The following is a 24,600-nucleotide window of genomic DNA, read 5'->3' as shown; positions in this document are numbered from 1 at the left end:
TACCTGAGTTAAAGTGACTTTAATTAGAATTTATGCGGGCGAACGCGGAATCAGGTGCCAGGCTGGCGTGATAACCCGTCAGAAATAATTCACAAGCTGATAATATTTATATACGTATTGACGTATTAGCATTCAATCAGGGCCGCCTTCCGCCTCCTCCGCTTCTGCCTATGTCTAGAGACTCTGATTATGCAAATGGCGCCCCTCGTTAGGTTGGCCTTACGACGAGGCTTTAAAAGACGGCGGCTCTTACTACATTCTTCAGAGAGTCTGGGCTTCCTTGCGCTGTATTTGTGCGTAAAAACACGTTGTAATTTGCGTGTCGGCACGTATAGACCCAGCGATGGCCCGTTAGCGGCCGTTATCACGGCTCGGCATGCTTTGGGTGCTTTGGCATCTTCCATTCCCGTCTGGTCACATGACAAAAACCGCCTCGCTTTAAGGATTTATTAATAGGAAGCGAGATAAATAAAACACATGAATTCATGAACCAGGATCAACGTAAAAAGACAATAACTGTTTGGCTTGGCTTATGTGGTACAAATAAAAAGTTTTGTCTACAGTTTTATTTCCAGCATCATTAATTTAACCAATCGCAGTAAATTCCTTTTTTAAAAGGGCCATTTCGGTCATTTTATTTTTTATGATCGGGGGACGCAACGTAAACTCGGGGTGCGCTCACAGTTAAAGGGACACTGCAGCTATGCACTGGAATGTAAATCTTAAGCTGCTTTTGCCAATGGGGGGTCTCCATAATCCCCGCACATGCATTTGCCCCTTCCCCTGGCCCCCCGAACAATCTCCCTGTATGCAATATACTTATTGTAAGCCAGCTGTTCGGACCCCGCACGCACGGGCATCCATCGCTCCCATTGATGATTTCAAGCAGCCAATCAGTGGCAAGAAATATCAGACCACCGAGGAGGAGGGCAGCTGCAGCAACAGGGCTGCGGCTTCTTGTTCGGGTAAGCCTTTTTTCTTCTACTTTTTGAAGAATGCATATTGAAGCACCGACAGGGTAGTTTAACACGCGTTCTTTAATGGGAGTCTTCAGTGACATTAAACTGTCCTTTTAATGCAATTAAGTAGCAAACAACGTATAACAAAACTACTTCAGATGACAGTGAAGCTGTACGAGTCTTTTATATCTCACTCCTCTCACCACGAATAAACCGGCGCTGCTGATTTAACGTCATATATGTAAAAAGCCACAATAAGTAGTATGCCGTGTGAGAGATCTAGGTATTGAAGCAAATACCCTTTAAACAAACAGACTAAAAGATTTCCTCCGAACAAGCCGAGCCCGAACGTGAACAGACTGATTAAAATTCCGCTCACGCCGCCAACGTATGTATTTCTATTAATGTCCAACGTGTGTCGGCCTTCAGATAAGGGCTCCTACATCGTGTCCGAGTAGTCATCTAGAGAATGGAGCTCTGTGTAAGCTATTGGCCGATACTTAAATCCCGGGAAAAGTCATGCGGCTATCTCCCGAGCACACGTGCCGGTGGCCTCAGATAAGGCTTCGGAGGAGGGAGGGGGAACGGGACAGAAATTAACGATGTGAAGATTCGGAAAGGTGGAGGCGAGAGGAGCACAAATCAATGTCATGCCCAAGTGCCCTTACACCAAACGAACGCACGCCGCGTGTCGGCCGGGGAGATCCGCCGCACGAACGTGTTATAGACAAAGTCTTGGCTAATCTTCATATTAATCCACGTCATCTCGAGCGTTTCTGCTGAATCCCCATTAGCCGGGGGGGGGCAGTCACTTTATAAATAGGTCTGAATAGTGCAAAAATATCACTTAGCACTGATTAGGGGTTTAAATTAGCCGAGATGTTATGAATTCTTACAATACTTTATTTTGCCAATGAGGCCGTTCAGCTTCCCAATGTTCCTAACGCGCCACTTTCATTGTCCATCGCATGTATTTGGCTTTTAAAGGTACCGTTCCACTTAGACAACACTTTAATTGCATTCTCTTACACGTCGAGCAAATAAACATTAACTGATCTGTCGATTTAATGACAAAATCATAAACAACACTGCTGCCTACTTTACATTTTTTTGTATTTTCCCTGAGATTGAAAGGATTTCCTCTACAATTTCCGAGTGCCTAAAATTCTTACCTTTTACCCCTTTCTCCTCTCTGGGAGCAAGGGGTTTTTTTTCCGAGTTATAAAAAATCAATTGTACACTGGCTGTAATTAATGTGTTAAAAATGATTGGGCGCGCATATAGACGTATACATTCAAGTTTTCTTCGGTTTTCCACTTTAATCAAGCAAACAGAGCTAAACTGGCATGTACGTTTCAGCAGGGAAGTATGATTCACTAAATTGCCACGGTTACCGTCAAACAGTTAATAGTTTGGAACTTTGACGTGAATTTAGTTAATTATTTGGAATTTTGATGTGCATTTATTAGCTGCTAAAATCAACTGCGCCAAGTATTAATCAATGGCGTGATTAGGCTGAGTGTACTAGAACTATTGAGTTGTTTTTTTACATTAACAGGGTCATGGAGGGAAGTTGCAGCGACGTGCAAGCGCATATTCTGAACTCGTAGAGCACAGGGGCATCCGGCGAGGCAGCAGGGACGTAGGGAGTGGCGTTAAACAAAAGTCATAACATTAACATAGAATGTCAGCAGGCGATAGCTGTAGCAACCTCCTGCGCTGCGCTCCTGATCACTGGATACTCTTACGTGCATGTGAAGCATTAACAGCTATAGAGGAGCAGACAAAGCAAGGTGGAGGAGGCTATAGGTGGATATATGACGCATCTGTAGGTATACAGGGGAAGACCACGTCCCATTTCCTATCCACTGCCTAAAATGTACATTACCAGGACTATTCATTTTTGTATTGCCTACTTCTGGCAAGTGTTCTGCTGTTAGTAAATACACCCCTTTGCTTATTGGACCTTGTAACTATTATTACAGCAGGGACTAGGCGAGCACTCGTGATACACGGCGGCGCAGGTCAGCCGTACCCCAGCTAACTGACCTATGGAGCTCTATCCCCATTAAAGAGGAACTCCAACCACCTGGAACCACGGATCAAAGAATGGCTGTTTTATAAAATGAGTCTTTACATCAGGAAAAATGGGAAGTCTAGAGGGGCCAAAATGGTCTTATCTGCCGTCAAATTCTGCGTTTCCTTTCTCAGCGGCCTTCCCTATCCATTATTTAAAACTAAGTGACATCATTCCCATAGATATTTTGCTGTCTTTCAGAAACACACAATCTGCTATACTCCTTGTAATCAATCCTAGCAATCAGATCACTGGTTAATCCCTGAAGTTTGACTTATTCATTAAAAAAAATATGCAGCATTTTCATACATTTAAAAAAAAAACACTAAAAAAAACCAAACCGTAAATCTGACAAACCGTTTATCCGTTTGGGATTAAACTCTAAAAGATAACTGCCCGGTGCTGGTCTACAATCCTATTAGCTCCTCCACAAATCCCGCACAAGGCTTCATCTGAAAGAATTAATTTCATTGTTCTATTAGGTAGATACATTTCATGATAAAATCTATCTTCAAAAGGAAAAGTACTGCTGGCGCAGTCAGCTGGAAACACATTACTAAGCCTAGTTTCAAAGAACCTAATCCTCTTTCTGCGCGTCTTAGAACCTCTCTGTTTACAGCTGCTCATTTATTTATTTAATCGCGCCGCACTTCAAAACTTTGGTTATCTTCTTCCTATACAAAAGCTAGGTGATCCGGCATGCGCTACAGACCTTTGTCAGGAGGGCAGGAACACAAGCCGTAGCCGAGCTGGAGAGCGGAGCCGGCCAAAGAGCTTCCTACTCTTCCGCAACTAGGTCCTCATGGACAACTAGAAGGATACTCCCCTTAGAACCGCATATCCAAAGGGTTAATCGGCTGATCTTATGCAAAGCTTGGTAAAATGGGGGGGGCAGGTTGGCTGGGGACCAATCTACCCTCCTCTACACTACTTTGCAAAGTCTGAGAGTCGATACTGCAGTAGACAATGGTTTGCCTCCTACGGCTTGATCAGGATGTTCCGTTTCTTAGTATTGCCTAAAATGTAAATTCAGACCTCACTATTACGTTACATTTTATTCATAAAGCGTCACCAGTTTCCATAACTCCGTTACACAAACGTATGTTAAGACATACTGGTACAGAAGAGGACCCTGCTTTTACAAGCTTGCAGTCTATTAGGAGGCTGCTGCGGAATGAGACAGAAGGTGATGGACTGCTTGGGTGAGCGTTCTAGGCCTGGAGATCTCGAACAGATAAGTTTTTTCAGAATGCAAGTTGTGGGATTGAGGAGAGCAGAACGTAAGCTTCTCTGAACAGGTGGGTTTTCACTGACCATATATATATAAAAAGGGTAAGGAGCTTGAGGGAATAGGTACGGTGCAGGTAAAATCACGGCTACACCAGTAGGAAGAAGTGGTAATGTCCAAGAGAAACACAAGGGGAACGTCCAGAACCTGTCTTGGAAATGTTGAGCTTCAGGCAGTGGAAAGCAATATTAGAGAGCCAGTTAGTGGGGTAACTTACAAGACAGGGCAGTAAATGTGTGATTAGCATGTCATCAGCATCAAATTATTATCCCTATAATTCTGTCTTGCCCGTTACCTTAAAAATCAGATGACACCCATGACAAAACCCTAATAAAGTGGACTTTAGATACTTGTATTTAGGATAACGGAAATGTTAAGCCATCATGTGAGTTCTAAATGCGCCACAATGTAGCACCCCATCCTCGCCTAGAGAGGACCTCTTTGGAGCTCCAGATGCCACTCGGCTTAGAAGTACGATAAGCCACGCTTATATTTTTAACCAATCAATATCTTTGCCAATAAATATAGATATCGTTCTACATAATGTGGCCATTTTGGACTCTACCATGTTGGAGTTTGGTAGACAAGGACTATATGGTCTAAAACATATGAGGGGCAATAAAGCTACCACCAAAAACAGCACATGTCCAACTGACTAATAATAACAATCCTTTAAATCTAAAACTAGTTATTGGCATTCAAAGTGAATCAAGTGAATGCAAAAGACAGAAGGGACGTCTAAAAGAAAACTTGTAATATGCAACAGGCTCCATGCTATTACCACCCCAAATAATATATGCATGGAAGTAAAATACCCCCTCGAATACGCCGCTTCCACTGTAACATGAATAACGCAGACAGAAAGGGTGTAAATTCTAACGTCTCACGGATGAAGACGTGTTCCGAGTCACGCGACACTGTATAATTTCAGCCAGACAAGTGGGGACGTGATAATTACGCAGGAAGATTAAAAAGAAAACAGTAAGATTGTTTCGGGACACAAAGTTTATTCTTTTCATAGGTGAGAAGGTGTGAAAGTTCCCTAACAGGCAGGGCGAGGAGAACAACCTTGGATTTTGAGTTGTGCGCCCCGTGTCCTTCATTGCAGTTCGTTCGTGATAACTTCTGTCAGGTGAAATGAATAAATAATAGTAATTGCAGCTTAAAACCCCACGTGCAGCCCTTTTAAATGCGGCCGAGCTGTGTGTTTCTCTCCGAGAGCCTGTCTGACTGCAGACAGCAACGCCGGTGTCTACGAGGCATCGTGGGATGTATTTATAAAGCCGCTAACAATATATTTGTCAAAATGTACTTTCTTCGTGAAAGGAACAGGACAAGCTGTTCTGAAATGCTTATTATTGAAATGTTTAATAAACTAAAAAAAAAAAAAAAAAGATAATACGATGACTGAAACAACATGGATAATGAATGAACTGCATTAAGACTGAAAATATACACAAGCCCTTTAAAACATTTTTTGCATATATGCATGTAACGCTATGGTCCACATAGATAGAAGAAGCATAGTAAATAAGTTACTTGCAGATCAACGGACCTCTCCATATCACCTTCATTTCAATCATCTCATCCAAGCAGTCCTCTCCTACTGCCTCGCTCCCCCCCAACCATCAAATAGATTGTAAGCTTGCAGGAGCAGAGCCCTCTTCTCACTCCGCACCAGCGTGTGTTAACGTGTGTTATGCCATTTTCATTTATTTCCACTACTCCCTATTGTAACAGCGCTACGGAATCTGCTGGCGCTATATAAATGAAATGCAGCGTAATACCGAATGCCTTACGTACAAGCGACTGTTCAAAAGTAGGGAATCACTTACAAAATGTTCTGTGTTTTTGAAAGAAAAGCACATTTTGTCCATTAAAATAACATGAAATGGATCAGAAACCCAGCGCAGACGGGGTTAATGTTGTAAATGACTATTGTAGCTGGAAACGGATGATTTTTAATGGAATCTCTTCATAGGTGCACTGAAGCTCTTTATCACTCCCATCACTCCTGTGTTCCAATGGCCCTTTATCACTCCCATCACACCTGTGTTCCAATGGCCCTTTATCACTCCCATCACACCTGTGTTCCAATGGCCCTTTATCACTCCCATCACACCTGTGTTCCAATGGCCCTTTATCACTCCCATCACACCTGTGTTCCAATGGCCCTTTATCACTCCCATCACTCCTGTGTTCCAATGGCCCTTTATCACTCCCATCACTCCTGTGTTCCAATGGCACGTTGTGTTCGCTGATCCAAGTTTTAGTTTAAAAGGCTAATTGAGCGTTAGAAACCCTTTTGCAATTATATTACACCCAGAAATGTCCTTGTTTTCCCACGAAAACAGTTGAGTGACCCCAAACTTTTGAATGGTAGTGTATAGTCAGTGCAGAAATAGCTCAACGCATTTTTTGTATTCGGAACCTCTGTATGTTTGATAGATGGACTGACCAATTTTGTCTTTGGTGCTGAAAAAACAACAAAATTAACATCGCTTTCTTTTAAGAGGCTTGTGTGCCGGGAAACACATAAAAATATATCATAGTATCCAGTGTTTTTTTACACGCCAGTACTTTCACTCAATATAACGTTTATTTGTTATGAAGCTTTATCGTCGTTTTAATGATTTGTAACCGCATTGGCCTCCAGGCCTTGAAAATGATTAGCATGCTAAATCCATTCTTGGTCCTGTTGGAAATGAGCTCCCTCAATCACGGCTCCTAGCTTTGGATTTATTATGAAGGTAAACACTCCAGATTAAGGACAAACTTAATTACTGTGTGATACGGTGTACAAATAATTCCCTTCTTAACCTTGGAATAGGATTGAAACCTAGACTTGCAAGTACAACAGTAGATAAGAAGCTATCGCATCCATTCCTCGATTCTCCCTCTTGGAATAAAACCTTGGTCCTGTTTAGCGGTTGTCAAACCGGCACTTGCGTTTTTTTGTTTGTTTTTTAATCGTTTTAGAGTCCAAAAATAACTCGCCACGCACTTTTATTGCATGCGCTGTAGCGCTCCCTTTGAAATCACTACTTGAAAGTTGAGCGAAAACCCGTTAAGAAAATTGTTTCTTTAAAGATACTGCACAAAAAGCAGCCAAAAAAATCAATCAAGAAACACCCATTATACCCACTGCCGTTCAAAAGTTTGGGGTCACTCAGATATTTCTTTGTTTTGGAAAGAAAAGCAGATTTTGCCCATTAAAATAACATGAAACGGATCAGAAATCCAGCACAAACGGGGTTATAATATATATATATATATATATATATACACATATATACATATATACACATATATACATATATACACATATATACATATATACACATATATACATATACACACACACGGAAAGTGCACAGGCCCCCTAAGAACCCATGAGCAGATAGTGTAGTTCTGTAAAAGAGAGAATTCATAATCTGAAATTGCTAAAAATACCAATTACAAAGCCAAATCACACATGAAGATGTTCATTGTATTAAATTTGTGAAAGGTCCTACTTATGTTATCACTATATTTGCAACAAAATAACATTTTCAACATTGTTTATCCTACTGAAACATACATAAAGTGTCTCTCTCTTTAGCACCCAAATTCCAACTCTCCTCCCCTGATGCCCCTCTTCTCTAGGAGCTCAGAACGTTTGCTGGGTATCACAGTATAGAAACAACAGAATATGTTTCTTAAATTAAATTCTGTGTATTAAATACATTCTTCCACTATTAAATGCCTTAATGGATCATATTAATGGCCATCATTAGATGACCAAGTTGAGTAACAGTCTCATGAAGGTCCTGACTCCTAGCCATCCCTGTAGAAGCACTCCATAGAACAAAAGTGTCATTCTTAGACCGTTTCAGATGTCTGGAGGTAAGTAGTTCCCACTTTCCACCAATACACCGGCCACAGCACACAAACCCAAAGGCAAGAGTACTAACCACACAGAATATCCATAAAAAGGATATTTTAAGCAGCAGACGAGGCTTAATAGATTGTCATAATGTAAGCCCCACTCAAGAGTTTATTAATTGTAATTTTTTTTTTCACTTATTTCAGGAAAAAAGGCTTTTTTTAAAAAACTGGCAGCACTTGCTGTGTAGTATTGGAGAACTTTGGAGAACTTACCAAATGCTCAGCTCTCCGACGCTCCTGGTCTGTGTATGATTTTTCTCGCAGGATAGAAGAAGTCACCCTTTCACGCGCCGCCTCTCTCTCCCTCTTGGCGAGACGCACTAATTCTTCCTGGATCATAGCTTGCTCCGTCTCATACCTAAAGGATAACGAAACCAGACACTGATACCTTGTTGATGATCAACGTGAACAGGCATGGTGTGAAAACCAAAAGAACTGTTCTCAAACACTTTCAGGACATGCTAGTGCCTCTCCTCGTCTCGTAGTGAATTTGGATTTGGAGAGTTTTCTTTTTTTTGTATAACACACTAAGAAATTGTAAAAACTCCCATTTATGATGCAGAACTATCTGGGTTTTAACATTCTTTTCACATGCTTCAATAAGACAATAATGTATAAACATAGTCATCCTTTACAAGGTCCTCTTTAACCACCATACTGTTCCATTTCTATGCTCCCACAAGGATTGGGCCAGAGCCCATAGAAACTATTGGACTGTTTCTGCTTTTGGGGTCTGTTTAAGGCAAAAACAAAAGACACTAAAGTTTTACTTCAAAAGGGACAATTAAGTACCATGTACCCCTCAATGGCCGTCCACACATATAGATCAGCGAATTGTTCACCCAGACAATCCCCCGAGCAGTTAAAGCGCCAGGACATCTCCAAAAGGGGAAATAAAATTCTGCCTTAATCCTGAATCAATAATCTTTCTGTGTTTTTATGTTAGTTTGTGAAACTTTGTAACGTCAGTTTTAGTAAAAGGACACCTAGAAGTTTTTTAAAGGTGTGTTAGATTTCATAAAATCTCTAAGGGAACTGAACACTGCTCTGGCAATAAAGAAAACTTTTCTCTGCTCAACAAGAAATCCTGTTCCAATGTCAACGGGTGACCTCGTGTTCTCTGTATAAAGAAGGCTCGGTCTTTTAACCTTCAGTTACTGAACGAGACTCACCTCCTGTACAGGTCATCGTCCGTGTCGGCAGGCTGACGTCTGTCCGCTCCAGGAGGGGTCTTGGCATCACCTGCAACAAAAGAAAATATAAATTATGTTTTAACTCAAGAAAAATATAGTTAATATCCTAAAAATTGTACACTACAAACCCTCAGTTTTGGCTTTGTCTTCTGGGTGGCGGGTGGCTGGTCCTTCCCTGGGAGGTGGAGAAGTGCCAGTGCTACGTGATGAGTTTTGGTCTTTCGATGGAACAGAAGAGTCTTTCATCCGACTGACAATACTATCAGAGAGCTGCAAACATCAGACACAATAAAACACTCTATTAACATATATCACACATTCACACTATATACTTGAGCAATCATTGTAGCTAAAAATATTAAAAAGGTGTTGCGTAGTCCCAAGTAACACTGCAAATCATTCACTATGATTCATCATATAACAACTTTAGAGTAATAAAATTACTTAATGTTGAATATTTTTGGATAAATTATCTTGAAATTAAGGATTGATACATAAATGGTAGATGTGAATGTCATCTCTGTATCATTTTTTGCACTGGTGGCTGATTTCTTAGTTTGGAATATATTCATGTAGTTGACATTAAAGCAAAAAACTGAAGAAATTATTCATTTTAGAAAAAGGAAAGTATGTGTAGTTGCGATCTGTTACCACCAGGTGGAGCCACTGAAAAATGTCATTTTTATGTAAATAATACATTTTCAATTTTTACAAATTAAAAAGCATTTGCTAAAATATGGAATAATACAGATTCCTTTAAGGCAACTGTTTGCTCTGCCAACACTAAAACTACTTAGTATGAGCTGAAATCTTATGTAAGAGTTGTTAATCACTTTATTAAAATGTGTTATTAATAATTATCTGTTTGAAAATGAAGCTATTAGCAGATATTATGCACAGGGGGAAAAAAAATACACCACAAGAGAAAACCATAGGCAATTAAAAACTTTGAAACTTGCAGGATCCACACAACTTGCACAAACGGACACGCACTGTGGATGGAACATTCTTGGAACAAAAACGGTTTTACGAAAAGAACTAACGAGGTTTTGTGGGTTTAGTGAATACGCCAGCTTAACGTCAGGACGCTGATCAATATTAGACTTCAATGCTTAATCGTATACATTAGGACTGAGTGATGTATAGGTGCTTACCCAACCCTACTTTAGATTGCAGAAAGGCCTGGCCATTTAAAGGACACTCAAGGCCACAAACATGGGGGGGGGGTCTGGCTGTATGGGAACCAGACTCTGAAGGAGTATTGGCATTGCCTAGCATGGCACCCGTGTAGAGTGGGCATTTATAAACACTGGTGACTTGGGCGCTTGGGGTGTTTTTCTTGTTTTTTTTTTTTTATAAAGTTGATACTAGCCCTGATTCTTTGGGGCATAGAAGATGGGTTTGGAGGGCACTTTGGGGATTAATATAATAGGCCATGACGAGGTTGCCACCACAGTCCTGAGTTGACTCTGTCCCTGGAAATGTCTGATGCTGCAAGTCACGAAGGAACACAGGTGGGCTTTTTTCCCCCCTTTTTTCTTAAACACAGAGGGCAATTTGGGGATTAACCCCTTAAGGACAATGGGTTGTCCTTAAACCCATTAAAAACAATGCATTGTGAGCCCGTATGGGCTTTGTCATGAAGGGGTTAAGTTAATGGGCCGTTACAAGGTTGGTGCTACGGCCCTAGATTGATACCAGCCCTGAGCGCATCAACCCACAAATTAAACGTTTAAATTGTCTGCCCCATACAGGCCCAGGGCTGGTAAATTCAGCTGGTGCTTTTACCTGTACGTCGCATCTGATATCCCTATATATTATTTTTACATTAAGATGAGCAAGGCTTTCCGCTATACATAAAATAAGAACTATAAGGTTTCCACAACTGGCAAATCTATACAGTAGCCACGCCGTACCCCCTCGCCAGTTCCAGGGCTGCACCTGGATAAAACAACTTATCAGTACAGATACCACGACTTAAAGCAAAAACATACTACCGCACAGCATGTATGTGTAAAGGCTGGAGCGGCTTTCTTCTATGCGTCCGTTGGGGTGAATTCTACATGAAGAATTAGGGGGAGACATTTCTTTGTGTGTATGATGAGAATAGAGGGGGGGCAATCTTTATTTGCACTGACTGGGGGGGATAATTATCCTTTATAAATGATATTTATACAAATACATGCAGTGGGCTGAGGGAACCTGACTGTTCCATGCATGAAATAAATGAAAGCTCCCCAACTGTATGCATTCAGGGCTAAGGGGCCACCTCATGCATTAAATGTATTTATCCGTGTCCCCCACTACCCAATAAAGGCGCCAGGCCTTGCGCATGCACAGCTCTGCCAGCTGTTTGGCCATACGTGGTATAATGTATGTCTTTGTATGCACTGGGGATGGACCCCCTCCTTGGGCACAAAGTTGGGGCGTCCTCTCACCCTGACTCCTCGCAGCACCCGCACCCTGTCCTCCTCATCCAGCCCGAAGGACACCTTCCTCCCGGTGCTCTCGCTGCCCCCCATTATCACCAGGGTAACCTCAGCCAGGAAGATGCCCCCTTCACTGACAGAAAACGGGCACGCGCAGCACCGGACAGTTGCGATTGGTGGAAGGGAAGCCCCAGCAGCCTATTACCGGGCTATTTTCTTTGTCTACCAATCAGAACCGGCAGGCGGACCGCTTGGCGTATCGGGAGTTGTAGTCCTGCGGCAGATTGAAGGGCGCGGGTTGCTGAGAGATGTCAGTTTAGGGCGTGGGTAGCCGTGGGCTGTCCGTGCAGCCCAATAAAGCTCTGGCCTTGTGAGATTATTTCCTTCTCTCTGTCAGTGAGTTCATTTTATTGGAAATAATGTGTATGTGTCTTAGCGCGAGTCTGTAAATAGGTGTAATGTTTTGGGGGGCTACTTGACTTTACTTGACTGAGTGCAATGGATGTTACTGTTCTGCTGGATAGTAAGACCTGGTATTATTTAGATCTTGTGGTTTATTGCCCAAATAGTGTAGGATAAATTGAAAAAAATTGCATCATACAAAATGTGGGCAACAGGGTACAAAACAGAATTGCTATTAGCAACATTAAACTACTGCACAAATATAGACAAAAAGTAATTTGTGACAACGGTCCTTTAATTATGTATTTGGCTCATTGACTAAGGTATGTGGAGACAGGACTTTACAAGGACTACAGAACCTCTGCCATAAAGCAATCGGCGCAGCGAGGTTTGTGGGCAGGGGGTGGCGCCTGTATATCACATGATCACCCGCAATGGAGTTCTCCAGGTCACTATAACTTTAATTTAACAATAATATCTACAAATCACACAGAGAGACACTTTTGTTTCCCCTCTGGGACGTCCCCTCTAAATAAGCCATTGATTAAAAAATATAGTTTACGCGCAGAAATAAATCATAATGCAAGACGATGCTATGCGGCTGCCTTGGGGTAAAACTTTAGTTTATAGACGTTATAAGAAAAATAAATAATCCAAATGATTTTGTTACAGTAAAGCTGGCAGTGCTTTATGATTAGAACGTTGAAACGGATCCTTCATTGCTCAGATTCGCATTATTTAAAAATCAATAACAAATTCCCAGCCGGCTCGTTATATATTTATTTTAAGAGCTTTTCATCTTTCTCGCATTTTATCTAGCGGCAGCTTCAATATTTATCCTGTATAACCTCTACATTCTTTAAAAGGCACAGTGCACCGGTTATAGAAACATAGAATTTGGTGGCATATTAGACCTATTCGGCCCCGATCTAGTCACCCGTTTTTCCTGCCGTGAGGCTGTTCCAGTTATCTACCACCTCCTCAGTAAAGTAAAACTTCCTTACATTAACATATAAAACCCTTTCAACAGCATTTTTAAGGGGTGCGGCTGAGGAAAAGGGGTGTTGCTTAATTGTAGCCCCACCCACTTCCACATTATCCTTTTAGACAATGCCCCGCCCATTTAAAACACTTCTGTCCTTCAAACAGTGTAATCATTCTGCACGTATTTCATTTTAAATAATGGGACTTTTGGGTTTTTCCATGGAAGCCAAGCTCTGTGTCAAAATAGGTAAGAGAACCAGAATAACAATTTCCCCACCCGAAATCTTACCAAGAATACAAATGACATTTGATTGTTCAAAGCAGTCTTTATTTTCTCTTCCAACCATAAAAATATAATATTTACATTTCATATAGAGATCTCTATATACACTTCTCTCCTCTGTATACCGGCAGCTCATTGATTTCGCCCCAACGAACTGCATCTGGTTTTAAATAAACCAAGAATTTATGCAAAAAAAACTGAAATGCAACACAAAGGCAACAATTTTTTTTTTTTTCAATGACCTGAATGATAGAGTCATCCACCTGTTGTCAAGCAAGGAGGTCTTTAAAATCTACCCATTTTCTGGCGCTTAAAACTAGTTGTTTATTTTTTGGCCTCTGCCTTATTCTTTTGACTTTTGCGCTTTAGTGGGTGCCATGCTGCTCAAACATTCAAGGGGTTAATCCATTCCCACTGTGGGCTGCAATCCAATTATCTGAACATATTATTTACTTTGTTACCTAATAAACTTTGCAGTCCCATGTAGTAACATTTAATTTACCCGTCTCTAGCGTTTTTTTTTTTTTGTTTTTGTTTTTGCAGCCAGACTTAAAAATAGGGGAGAAATCTGGAAAGAGGTTTTTTAAAAAAAAAATATATAATATTAAAAAGTATATTTAAAAATTATTTCTTAAAAAAAAAAAAAGCAAAGCAAAATAGTTTATTTTAATTATTATAATAGGTATTGCTTTTAATTATTGTAACGCTAGCGGTAGGTGGCAGGCCTGCTTTTAAGAACAAACTTTGGAAAGCCTCGCACTATTATCGGAGAAGAAACTTTATTAATTAAGTGCTTGGTTTACCTACACAGAAATGGCACGCACATTCTATTAGACGGCGGAGAAACACACATATAAGTGAATAGAATCTCCAAAAATGTCTAGAATGCAATGTGATATTCTGTTTACAAATACTATGTAAAGGTCGACAGATACAAAGTAACCTAACTAGTTTAGTCCATGATGGCTTCCTTGTTATAAACACTTCTTATGTGTTTTGCCCCAAAAATAACTCAATGATGTAATATTAGCAGTTTTTGTGCATCTTGGGTCTTACAAACCCATACAAACTGCTGTTTGGCTAACTTATTTACTAAAGGGAGAGTTGTCAGTAGAGTTGTGGTTGTAACTCACTGACTTCACTATTCATTATAAAAAAAGGGTCAACACTGGCGGGTTTCCCCAGCAAGAAGGGCTGAGCTGGCCCTGTATAATGCATTATTTAATGGGTGGAGAAATCTCACTGATTTAACTATATATTATAAAGGACCAGCCACGCTCTGCATGCGGTAGAAGCTCACTGGGGTTGACCTATGCCAGTTTAACCTATACACCGCACAACGCGCAGAACAAGCAAAGCACTACAGAGGATGCATCGGAGCACGGCAACCACTGCAAAACTACGCAAAGATCTCCAAAATATCCAGCGAGATCTTACTAAAAGTAAAATTAAAACTAACAGAGAAGCTCAATTTCAGAAGAAACTTAAAAGTAAAAAAAGAAAAAAGAAATAATCCAAGTTTTCTTCCTCCACCCAACAGGATGATACTATGTGGTCAAAAAATAAAGCGACCGGCCGCATGGTAAGGAATGCAGTTAAGAGAACGATTGTGCAAACCTCGCTTCATCATACAAGCAAGGTTTACTTAATCGTCTTCTTAAGAGTCAAAATATTTAAGCAAATATTTTAAGCCAATAAGCCTCTTTTTCTTGCATAAGTTCTCTTTTCAGTAATGTCCAGGACTGATAGGAAATTCAGTGCGTTTTCGTGTATATTTTTAAACAATGGAAAATAACAATGTCGCCATATTCTATGCTTCTTATAGAATGGGCAGCCTTTCTATCCAATGGGCTCAGTAGTAACACCTCCAAGGGAAGCACAAACACGGTCAATGACGTAGGAAAATACGGATTTTAACACATCCAGCCGATACGAAGCCAGGCTGGCGCATTTCTGAGCACCAGGAAACGTCATTTTGTTAATACTAGAGAAACGCGTTTTATACTATAGGTTACAAGTGGATAAACGCTTACAAGGCCTGTGCTAGAAACTGAATTTTTTTGTACGGCGGAAACTCTTTGGCCACACAAATACATGTTAACACTGCAAACAGAGAGTCATCCGGGATAAAGAAACAGGTGGCCTGGTTCTCTTCTGTAGCTCAGGTCTAACTACCGTAAAGATCCCACCAGACGTTTTAGGTGTTTGTTCATGTCGGAGGGTTTTCGCACAGCAGATGACCGCGGGTAACTTAATATATACCGAAGAATTCCTTGGTTCCTTGGATTGGTCGTGATTCCGGATTGACTACAGCAGTAGGTACCTCGACCCATTCGAGTTCCAGGTGGTGAGCATAGCTACCCACAGCCTTCATCTTCCCTCGTTGTGAAAGACTTAAAGGTCCAGCAAAGATTTTCCTATCTGGCAGCATGAAGCAAAGCAAACATCCAGTGATACTGACTCTGTCACAACAGAGACGGCAGGGCAATAATAATAGCAGCACCGGGTCTGATTTCAGTGAATAAAAAGTCTACTCGGTTTCTTATTGAGCTGCTTTGGAAGAGCAGAATTTAGGAAAAATAAAGGTCTTGCCCAACACGTCTTTACTAGATTGAGACACCCCTGGGCTCTTTCCTCCACTAAGTTTTTGGAAAAAAAATGTCTGAACGCAGAGTCTCTTCGTAAGACTCCGTCGGCTGCTCACGCTTAGGAATTTATGGCTTTCCAGCGATCACTGTCAATGCTGTTGACGCTCCCAACAATATGTGGCATTGAGGCTATATCATCGAGGTAAGCCGTGGTGTCTATCTGCGTGTTGGAGTAGAATCCTGTGTCTATCCCATCTTTCTTCACTACGGCATAGGGGTGCGGGAGATGGACGTCGGTCTCATCGGGCTCGTCCACTTGGGATTTGTAGGAGAAAAGAATCTTTGGTTCAGATCTGCAATAAAAGGTAAAGTGTCAATAAAGTAGTATTTAGCAAGGAAGATTGTGTACGCCGACGCTCCTATATTCATATTTTCAGTTATCAATGTCAACAGAGGAAGGCGTGTAGAGTCAAAGTACAGATCTTTTATAGCAACTATCAGTCTAAAATAAAACATGATTCATAAAAAAAAGGAGATGGAAGATTGCTACTTTTAACATAAATTAGTTTTAGGAGACAGACCCGGCAGCCCGTACCTTTTAAGTAGAATAGCCCCTGGATTTTTGGTTACTCACCCAAAGAAGCTTTTCAGGAACGCTGCGTACATGAGTGGCGCAAACAAGCTGAAGTAAAGGAAGGTGGTAATGTCTACTAAGCTGTAAGAGAGGAAAAATTATTTTTACAAGAAATGTACATTATTAGGAACATCTGGATGCCACATACTGAATATGAAGAGGCTTATAAGAGGGCCTTAAGGGCTGTCCCTAATCAAGAAACTTTTATATATTATATACTTTTATATATTATATATTGCTTGGCATACATAAGGTTTCATAAAGACCATTTATTCAGGCTTCTTGAATTAACATCAAGAAAGAGAACTATATGGGGAGGAATAATCATTCAGATGCTGAGAAAGGGAAGTTACGAAAAGCTGCAAACATGATTATATAGGTTTATTTAGCATTCATAAAATGTATAAGGATTTGGGGAAAACGATGCAGGACAACGAGGCGTCTGAACATCGACAGAAGGATGAATACTAACCACAAGCCGTTAATGATATCCGCGCACAGCAGGGCGCTGCCAATGCCCTGCACCAGGTTGAGGAGAGACAGAATTATGGCATACACGTAGAAACTCTTCCGGGCTGCAAAGAAAGTCACATCTTACTCAAGAGACAGGAAAATATAAACGGTAAAAAAGCACTACTCAACAGAAAAATCCCTGGTTTTGTTTAAAAAAAAGTATAGCGGAATGAGAATTTAAACAATAATATTATCAGAAAATTAAAAACAGTATACATGCGTCAGAAGGTATTTAGTCTGTTTACTAATAAATAACATTCAAAAATATCAGACAAGGCTAAGTAAGCCCAGCAGCTTTATTTGAAATTGCCTGGTGTTTGTATTTAATAACGTCACAAATTTAGAACCGGCAATGCTGCTGGAAAAATAAAATAATAAAAAAATAATAACGTTAACTTACACGGGAGGGAGATGCGATCTTTGAGTGGCGTTTTTGGTAGTATAGAGACAAGGGTATACACCTGCAGTAAGTATTGGGAGTTAATGTTAAACACATGGAATCAACAATAGACACAGGGACAGTTAACAGAGAAACACAGAATTTGGGTACAATATTTGGCCGCTGTAAAACCCCACATAGGCGTAGCCGTGATGCATACATCCAGTGGCGTGCTAAAGCGGATGCCGTGAGCTCACAGCACACAGAAGCGTCCGGCGGGGTCACGTAACCACAAGGTAGCTTCATAGAAGAGAGGGCTCAGGGAAGGGAGAGCTACAGTGATTATAGGAGAGGTGTGAGTGTGTGTGGGGCAGGGCATAGTGTTAGCGGTGTGAGTGTATGCTGTTAGTATACGCGTGCACGTTTCTGTACGGTGTTTGAGTGTGTGTTAGTTTATGGTATTAGAATGAGTGTGTGTTAGTTTATGGTGTTATCTGCAGTTGTTATTGTGCTTGAGAATTTATGGTAATTCTATGGTTATTGGTAGAAGGGAGAGTGTGTATAAGTAATTCTACAATGTTAGAGCGTGTTTGCGTGTTAGCACATATATGTGTTTAAGTCCTGGAAGGGAAACCAAAGAAATATAGCACCCACGTGTGACTAACCCCAACCTCAGCCATGAACACGACTTTTTTTTTTTTTTTTTTTTTTTTGTCTAACCGATGATATATGTGATATAGCTTCCTTCTTAGTTAACTTATTGTATAGGGAGTATTATCCACCCCTAGTCAATGAAAGAAACGGCTAATGTTCTGTTGCATGTTAACTGCTGAAGAGACAATCTCATCTAAATATTTTTTGGTATCAGTTTAAAACATCTGAAGAAGCACAGCTATAAAATGAGATCTAACCTGTACACAGCGGGAAGTTATGTCAATGTATCGTACATGGTTTGGGGCGATCACTTGTGCATTAACAGTTTCAGCACTTACGGTGCAGTTACAGTAATCCAAATCCCAGGTAGTTTAACAATCTCACACTGTAAATAGTCGTCAGACCCGTCTTGATATTCTGTGACTATACCAGGTCTCCTTACCAGGAAGAAAAAACATGAGCTTGCAAGCCAAAAATGCCTCCCTCCGTGTCCATAAATGTTGAAATCCTCAGCTGAGAGGTGAGAGTCCGGGTACAAGATTTCCAGGGTTCCCTGAAAGGAAAAACATCAGAGAAGAGCGCCAGACATAAACAAGCGGCAATCAGAAGGAAGTCCCTCAATAAGATGGGTTTTGACCCATTCATCAAGGCCTTGGGGACCTCACTGTGTTTAAAGGGACTTTAATCAAAATGCAATCTGGCTCCACAAGCCAACGAGACACGACTTTATATACATATAACTATGCATTACACCAGCTGGACCCTCCTATCCTGGGGACGGCATTTTTACAATGTGATTCAGTTGGTGAGACAAAATGTTTCAGCTTCATGGCCTAGTCAATAGACCCAATTAAACAAAATTATAACGCATTTAACAGTAAATTAGTGAATTAAAAAAAGCCCCCATCTTACCTGTGTCACGGAATACGCAAGGGATAAAACCGCAGTAATAGCCAAAACCCTCTTAACGCTCGATTTACTTTCAAGGTGGCCTGGAGTGAACAGAAAAATTTTAAAGAGGGTGTCAGTAACATAACATGACAATGGTGTCGAGATACATTATTTTAATTTTTCTATAAATAACATTCTATAAACTATATTATTTTGTAACAACATTTATATATATATATATATATATATATATATATATATATATATATAAAAAAGTTACTCTGCCACACACACAAGGCTGTTGTATAGGGATATATTTGTACAAATGATGATGATACTTACAAAAAGCGAGACCCAAAATGATGACACTCAGCTCGATGGTGAGGAGGAAAAACCTGGTGATTTCCCACAGAACCTTCAAGATCCAAAGGAGAAAAAAGTTTAATGGATGAAAACAAGCGAAGGGAAGCCAAAATCTACAATAACTAAGGAGGCGTCTCTGTAAATCCCAGTAGTGCACAGCGCTACAGAATATGATGGAGCTATATAAATCAATAAATAATAGTAATAAATAAGCAGAGATTTGGTCCCGCAGAATGAAATAATGTATCATGGAGACCAATAATTATGCGTCATTATCAGAGTCTCCAATAAGCCCGTAAAGCATCCAGATGTTTTGTTACTCTCAGAAACCGAACGATCATGTTTGGTTCCTCGAAAGGAACCATGTAATGTGGATAATTTCCATGTTGAGGATTAGACTTTGATAAACAAATCGCATCTAACCCAACAACAGAAAAGAGGTTCTGGAAGAACGGGGTTTGGCAACTCACCTTATCAGTGACAGTAGCCACACTTGAAGAACTGACGGTCATTGATACTATAGCCCGAGTAATGCCGACCAGAGCCACCACAAACACCTAGAAGAAAAGAACAAAAAAGTATATCGTCCGCCTGATTCAAGGATGCACCTGGGAGTAAAAAGGTTTTTTTTACAGGATTTTTTTTTTTTAAAGTTCAATTGGACTCACTCACCAAAATGTAGAAAGTGGTGAAGATGGGGCTTGACGTGACGCGGATTTTTGCTCTAGCTGAGGGCAGTTTCCAAATCAGAAACACAAAGAAAAGAACATTCGGGATCAGAAGCATGAGGTCCCAGTATCTGACCCTGCGCAGGAACCAGGAATATACTGAGATTAGGAGTTAAAAGCATCACCAGAGGAATTATCACCCACAGTTAGTAGACATGGCCCAAGTTTAGCTTCACCCCAGTCCTTAAAGGCAGCAGACACAGAAGATTTTCAATAGCGTAGAGGCTGCTCAATGATAGTAATAACAAAAAATGGAGAAGTAACCTAGTTGAGCGGAATAATCATCTATACCTCGTGAACATGAAGTTCAGATGACTGCTCCTCCACTTATAAAGGTGTGGGGCTAACAGACATACATCACTTCTTTGAACACGAGAGATCCGCTTCAGTGATAATTGTTTAGGGATATCCCAAAGGAGGGACAGGGATCGATGAACATACCTAGACGTTCCAATGTCTTCATACAGGATGACCAGGCATACATGTGGAACGGTGATGTTAGTGGTGTTATATTCTGGGAATACTGTGGGATTCATCGAAGTGATAAAGGGTTGGGTAGAAGGGTTGGGAGTCGTGTTGAATTGCGAGATGGTCGGCGTCTCTGCAGACATCCTGCATGTGATCCGAGCAGGACGGAGATAAGTAAAGAAGGGCACGGTCTTCTCTTCCTCGTCAGGAAACAGGAAACAAATCCTACTTTTAACACCAGAAGAGAAGCGTAAACAGGTCACTCGCAGATAAGATTCCCTTTAACTGTTTCACTGGAGCAGCTGTCCATCTCCAATCAAAATACAGCGAGCTGTTGAAAATAATTGATAAATAGTCCCTAGCCATAAAACAAGAGGTCATAATCTAAAATTAGAAATTTAGAGGTAATGGAAGGAAGTTTTACTTTACGGGGTGGGTGGTAGATAAACAGAACAGTTTCCCAGCAGATGTGGTAGAGGTTAATACTGTGAGGGAGTCAATAATAGACCGAAATTCTTCTTTTTTTTTTTTTTTTAACGGAAAACTGAAATCCTGCATACAACACTGAAAGTGACAGAATATAACACGTACAGACAGCGAGAAGAATGAGAGACTAAGAAAAGACAAAAAAATGAAAGTTAAATATTTGTCTTCGTTCAACTCACCGCTCTTTTGATATGTTTGAGTTGGCCCCCAGTCAAATACCTTACTGGGAAAAAAAAGAAAAAAAAACAGGAATGTCAAGAGAAATCGCAAATAGTTTCATTTTTGGCATTTACTAAAATGAACATAAAACATTCAGGCAGAAGACAGCAGGAGCAGCTCAGATATATATAGTATCTGGCATAGTGATGTGAATAGCAAACCTGGCAACACGCACAGAGAAGCCATAACTAATAATAATAATATAATAATAATAATGATGATGATGATGATGTTGCTAATAATAGTAATAATAATAATAATAATAGCCTCTGCATTACGGAACACATCTTATAGTTATTCTGACCTCACCTATTGAGGCGCGGTGAATATGGGGAATACGAGGACATGGCTCTGGAAAGTTACCCAAATGCCGAATGTTCTGCACATGTTATTAATAAAGAAGAATATCATCGATAATGTTGGAAAACCTCTAAACAATCCAATGAATGGAAGTGTCATGTGACAGCGGGGGGGGGGTTGGCCAGGCTCACAGGTAAACAGTGCGGACTGTTGTAGAGTTAAGAGAGACGTTGAGGGTGACAGGAGGGGGGGGGACAATAAATTGGGAGGGGGCACATAGGGGCACGAGGGTGAATGAGGGGCAGAGGTGAGGGACAAGTGACCCAAGGGCAAGAGAGATAAGTTTCTGCTTCCTACTTGTTACTGTCTCGCTCCTAGTCCTACCTCTCCTCCTTTCAATAAACAAATAGCAGCCGTTTAAGGTTATTTATTTATCCAGCACCCAGATCTAGGCCCTACGTCCCGCATTCAATAAACCCCACTTGAATTTGAGCATCTTCCCCTACACCCCCGTACCTCCGTCCCCGGGCTTCTCCAGCGGTGCACCCCAACTATTCCGTTTCCCTTTAGTCTAAAGATCAAATGTGGATCGATCGCTCGACTGTCAGCTGAGAATCCTGCGGAGCGCCGAATGTCGGATGGAGATAAACACTTCCGGATTCCTCACTCAGTCTACTACAGTACAGAGAAAAGCACGGGTCACGTGATCAGGAACTGCATGAAGCGCAGTTGAACGGGTCCCTCTGTCCTAAATCGCAATATATATATATATAATATATATTAACTAAACGACTCAGAGTCCCCTTATAAAAGCTTTTGTAATTTTTAGAAAGAGATATTCCAGCGCAAAAAGCAGTAAACATGGTGATTGCCGCACATTTTGCCCAGAATTGCTCTTTGTAACTATGGCCGATTATGTAAGAAGCAATTTATGAAACGCTGGTTTATATAAGCTGTTCTTACGATCATTAATAGTTGGGCACTTTCTGCGCATGATGTCACCCACAGCTGGAGTGTCAGATTTTCACTTATTTAAAGATGCGTCCCTGAGTTCCACATGATGAGCTACAGCTTCCGTGACACAAAAAGCTGATGAGGAATGATTTGAATGATGTATGTCCTGATGAAAGTCTGAAAATAAAAGACTGAAACGTTGACTTGTAAAACTTCTTGAGATTTATTTGAAATCAAGTCCCATGAGTGCCGGCAGCTATTCTTGGAACGTATATATATATATATATATATATATATATATATATATATATAAATAAATAAAACGTGACAGCTCTCACCCCGTGGAGAACCGTAATGAACAGGAATTTGTGTTAACGGAACGGGTTATGTGATCCAGCACTTTTGTTTGGTTTTATATATATATATATATATCTATATTGTTGGAAAACCCATTTTATTATTTTATCTGAAAACATGATCTAAATATTGGCGGGTACTTTAAAAGCAGGAGGTTTCATTAGAACCGTGAGATGTTCACATTGGTAGCCTTCAGTATGTGAAATATTTGCTCCAATAAAAATATGCAACCAAACTAGAAATTTTGATTTTTTTACTTTTACTGTAAATTAGTTAAAAAGAGGTGTCAGCAAAATGGGTGAAGGTGCCCGTGCCGTTAAAAGGTCACAGAGGAACAACGTGTGCCTAATCTTCTTCTGAGGCCACTCTCCGCAAAATAATACGTAGCCCCTTCCTTTTAGGGTCTTCAGGAACGCGGCTCCACGGCAGCAATTTCAGTGAATATCCAACCAAGCCAAAAAAAGTATGCTACGCATGAAAAAAGTGCAAGGTGGGGGCAAACAATAAAGTGCCTCTATGACCCAGCCGTATCTGCCCACCAATCCATTTGCCTGGAGGGAATCTCTCCCTGGAGTTCGCTCATACTTAGGATTTCCACCTTTTCTGCCCCAACTAATGGCCAAATTTTTACTGATTACTGCCTACAAAGTGAAATAGCGACTCGGTGGGATCCCTGCTTATGCCAGGTACCAAGAATGTCAATGAGTTCTAAGACGAGAGGCTTACAATCGGTTCCGTGTCACGGAGAGCTCTAGGGCTAGAGTACCAAAAAAGATTTACAGCATCATCTTTAGCCTGGAGTCAGCAAACCAGCATCCATGAGCATCAGCTGGCAGGGTCAAGTAAGCACTTCTGCCCCGCCCAATGAAATATGGGGCAATTGTGAGAGAAGTGGTCTGACACGTGTGCCTACTTTTGCACGACAGTCTTCCACATTCGCACACACAGCACCAGACGGAGAGCTGGAATTTCAAGGTTGCCAATAGGCAAGGAAAACCAAAACCAGTCGGCAGGATGCAGACGGGACCCGATGGGCATCATTTCAGTTTCCGCGCAGGGTGACTCTGTAACAAATGTCATTTACTGTTATTGTTTTATATAACGCCATCATATTCCGCAGCGCTGTACATAAATTAAATGTATTGCTGGGGATTTGGGATTGTGACGGACAAAGCAACCCAAGACAGGCAAGCGGCACAGCGGGTTAGTACAGTGGCCACCATAGATGGCATCAGCTGCTGCTGAACCTCTTGGAAGCCCTAGCTGCCGGGCACCCTGCATGAATGAAATGCATTTAAATAGCGCTGCATAGGCCCAGACATTACAAGCGACAATGACCTCATTATCATATTCTTAATGCATATTCATAACCTAAACACACCCTCCAGCCCCGGCTGTCTCCGTTGCGTTGCACTAAAGCCCCGCCTAGTAGGTTGATACATATTAATAAGGAAGGGGGCGGCTGTCTCTTGACTGGACAGCTTTTCGCGCGATTATTGGGGGTCACGTGAGGGTTTCGCGCCA

General features: G+C 41.0%; 2 protein-coding genes across 5 annotated transcripts in view; both read right to left on the bottom strand.

The window, feature by feature from the left end:
• Positions 1 to 12,039, bottom strand: part of CHCHD6 (coiled-coil-helix-coiled-coil-helix domain containing 6) — an 85,640-nt gene extending 73,601 nt beyond the window's left edge. For all 3 annotated transcript variants that reach the window (XM_053469280.1, XM_053469277.1, XM_053469279.1), the window contains exons 1-4: positions 11,883 to 12,039; positions 9,573 to 9,714; positions 9,424 to 9,493; positions 8,465 to 8,609 (exon numbers count right to left, since the gene is read on the bottom strand). In XM_053469280.1, coding sequence (XP_053325255.1) covers positions 8,465 to 8,609; positions 9,424 to 9,493; positions 9,573 to 9,714; positions 11,883 to 11,966 — 441 coding nt within the window. In that variant the 5' untranslated portion in view covers positions 11,967 to 12,039. The remainder of the gene's footprint in view (positions 1 to 8,464; positions 8,610 to 9,423; positions 9,494 to 9,572; positions 9,715 to 11,882) is intronic.
• A 4,168-nt stretch (positions 12,040 to 16,207) lies between these two features.
• Positions 16,208 to 22,395, bottom strand: TPRA1 (transmembrane protein adipocyte associated 1). 2 transcript variants are annotated; one of them, XM_053469519.1, is made up of 12 exons: positions 22,282 to 22,395; positions 21,426 to 21,465; positions 20,734 to 20,988; positions 20,237 to 20,369; positions 20,035 to 20,121; positions 19,544 to 19,616; positions 19,223 to 19,302; positions 18,753 to 18,863; positions 17,678 to 17,738; positions 17,237 to 17,339; positions 16,765 to 16,845; positions 16,208 to 16,483 (listed from the first exon to the last, which is right to left on the bottom strand). In XM_053469519.1, exons 3-12 carry the CDS (start codon positions 20,901 to 20,903, stop codon positions 16,249 to 16,251), a joined length of 1,134 nt encoding a protein of 377 aa, XP_053325494.1. In that variant the 5' UTR covers positions 20,904 to 20,988; positions 21,426 to 21,465; positions 22,282 to 22,395; the 3' UTR covers positions 16,208 to 16,248. The 2 variants fall into 2 exon arrangements, with proteins under 2 accessions (XP_053325494.1, XP_053325493.1); XM_053469518.1 differs by having other exon boundaries at positions 20,734 to 20,985.
• Positions 22,396 to 24,600: the final 2,205 nt, after the last annotated feature.

Source organism: Spea bombifrons, chromosome 6 (genome assembly GCF_027358695.1).
Source record: "Spea bombifrons isolate aSpeBom1 chromosome 6, aSpeBom1.2.pri, whole genome shotgun sequence".
Classification (NCBI taxonomy): Eukaryota; Metazoa; Chordata; class Amphibia; order Anura; family Pelobatidae; genus Spea; species Spea bombifrons.
The sequence above is the reverse complement of the archived record's forward strand: the minus strand, read 5'-3'. Positions and strand labels throughout refer to the sequence as shown.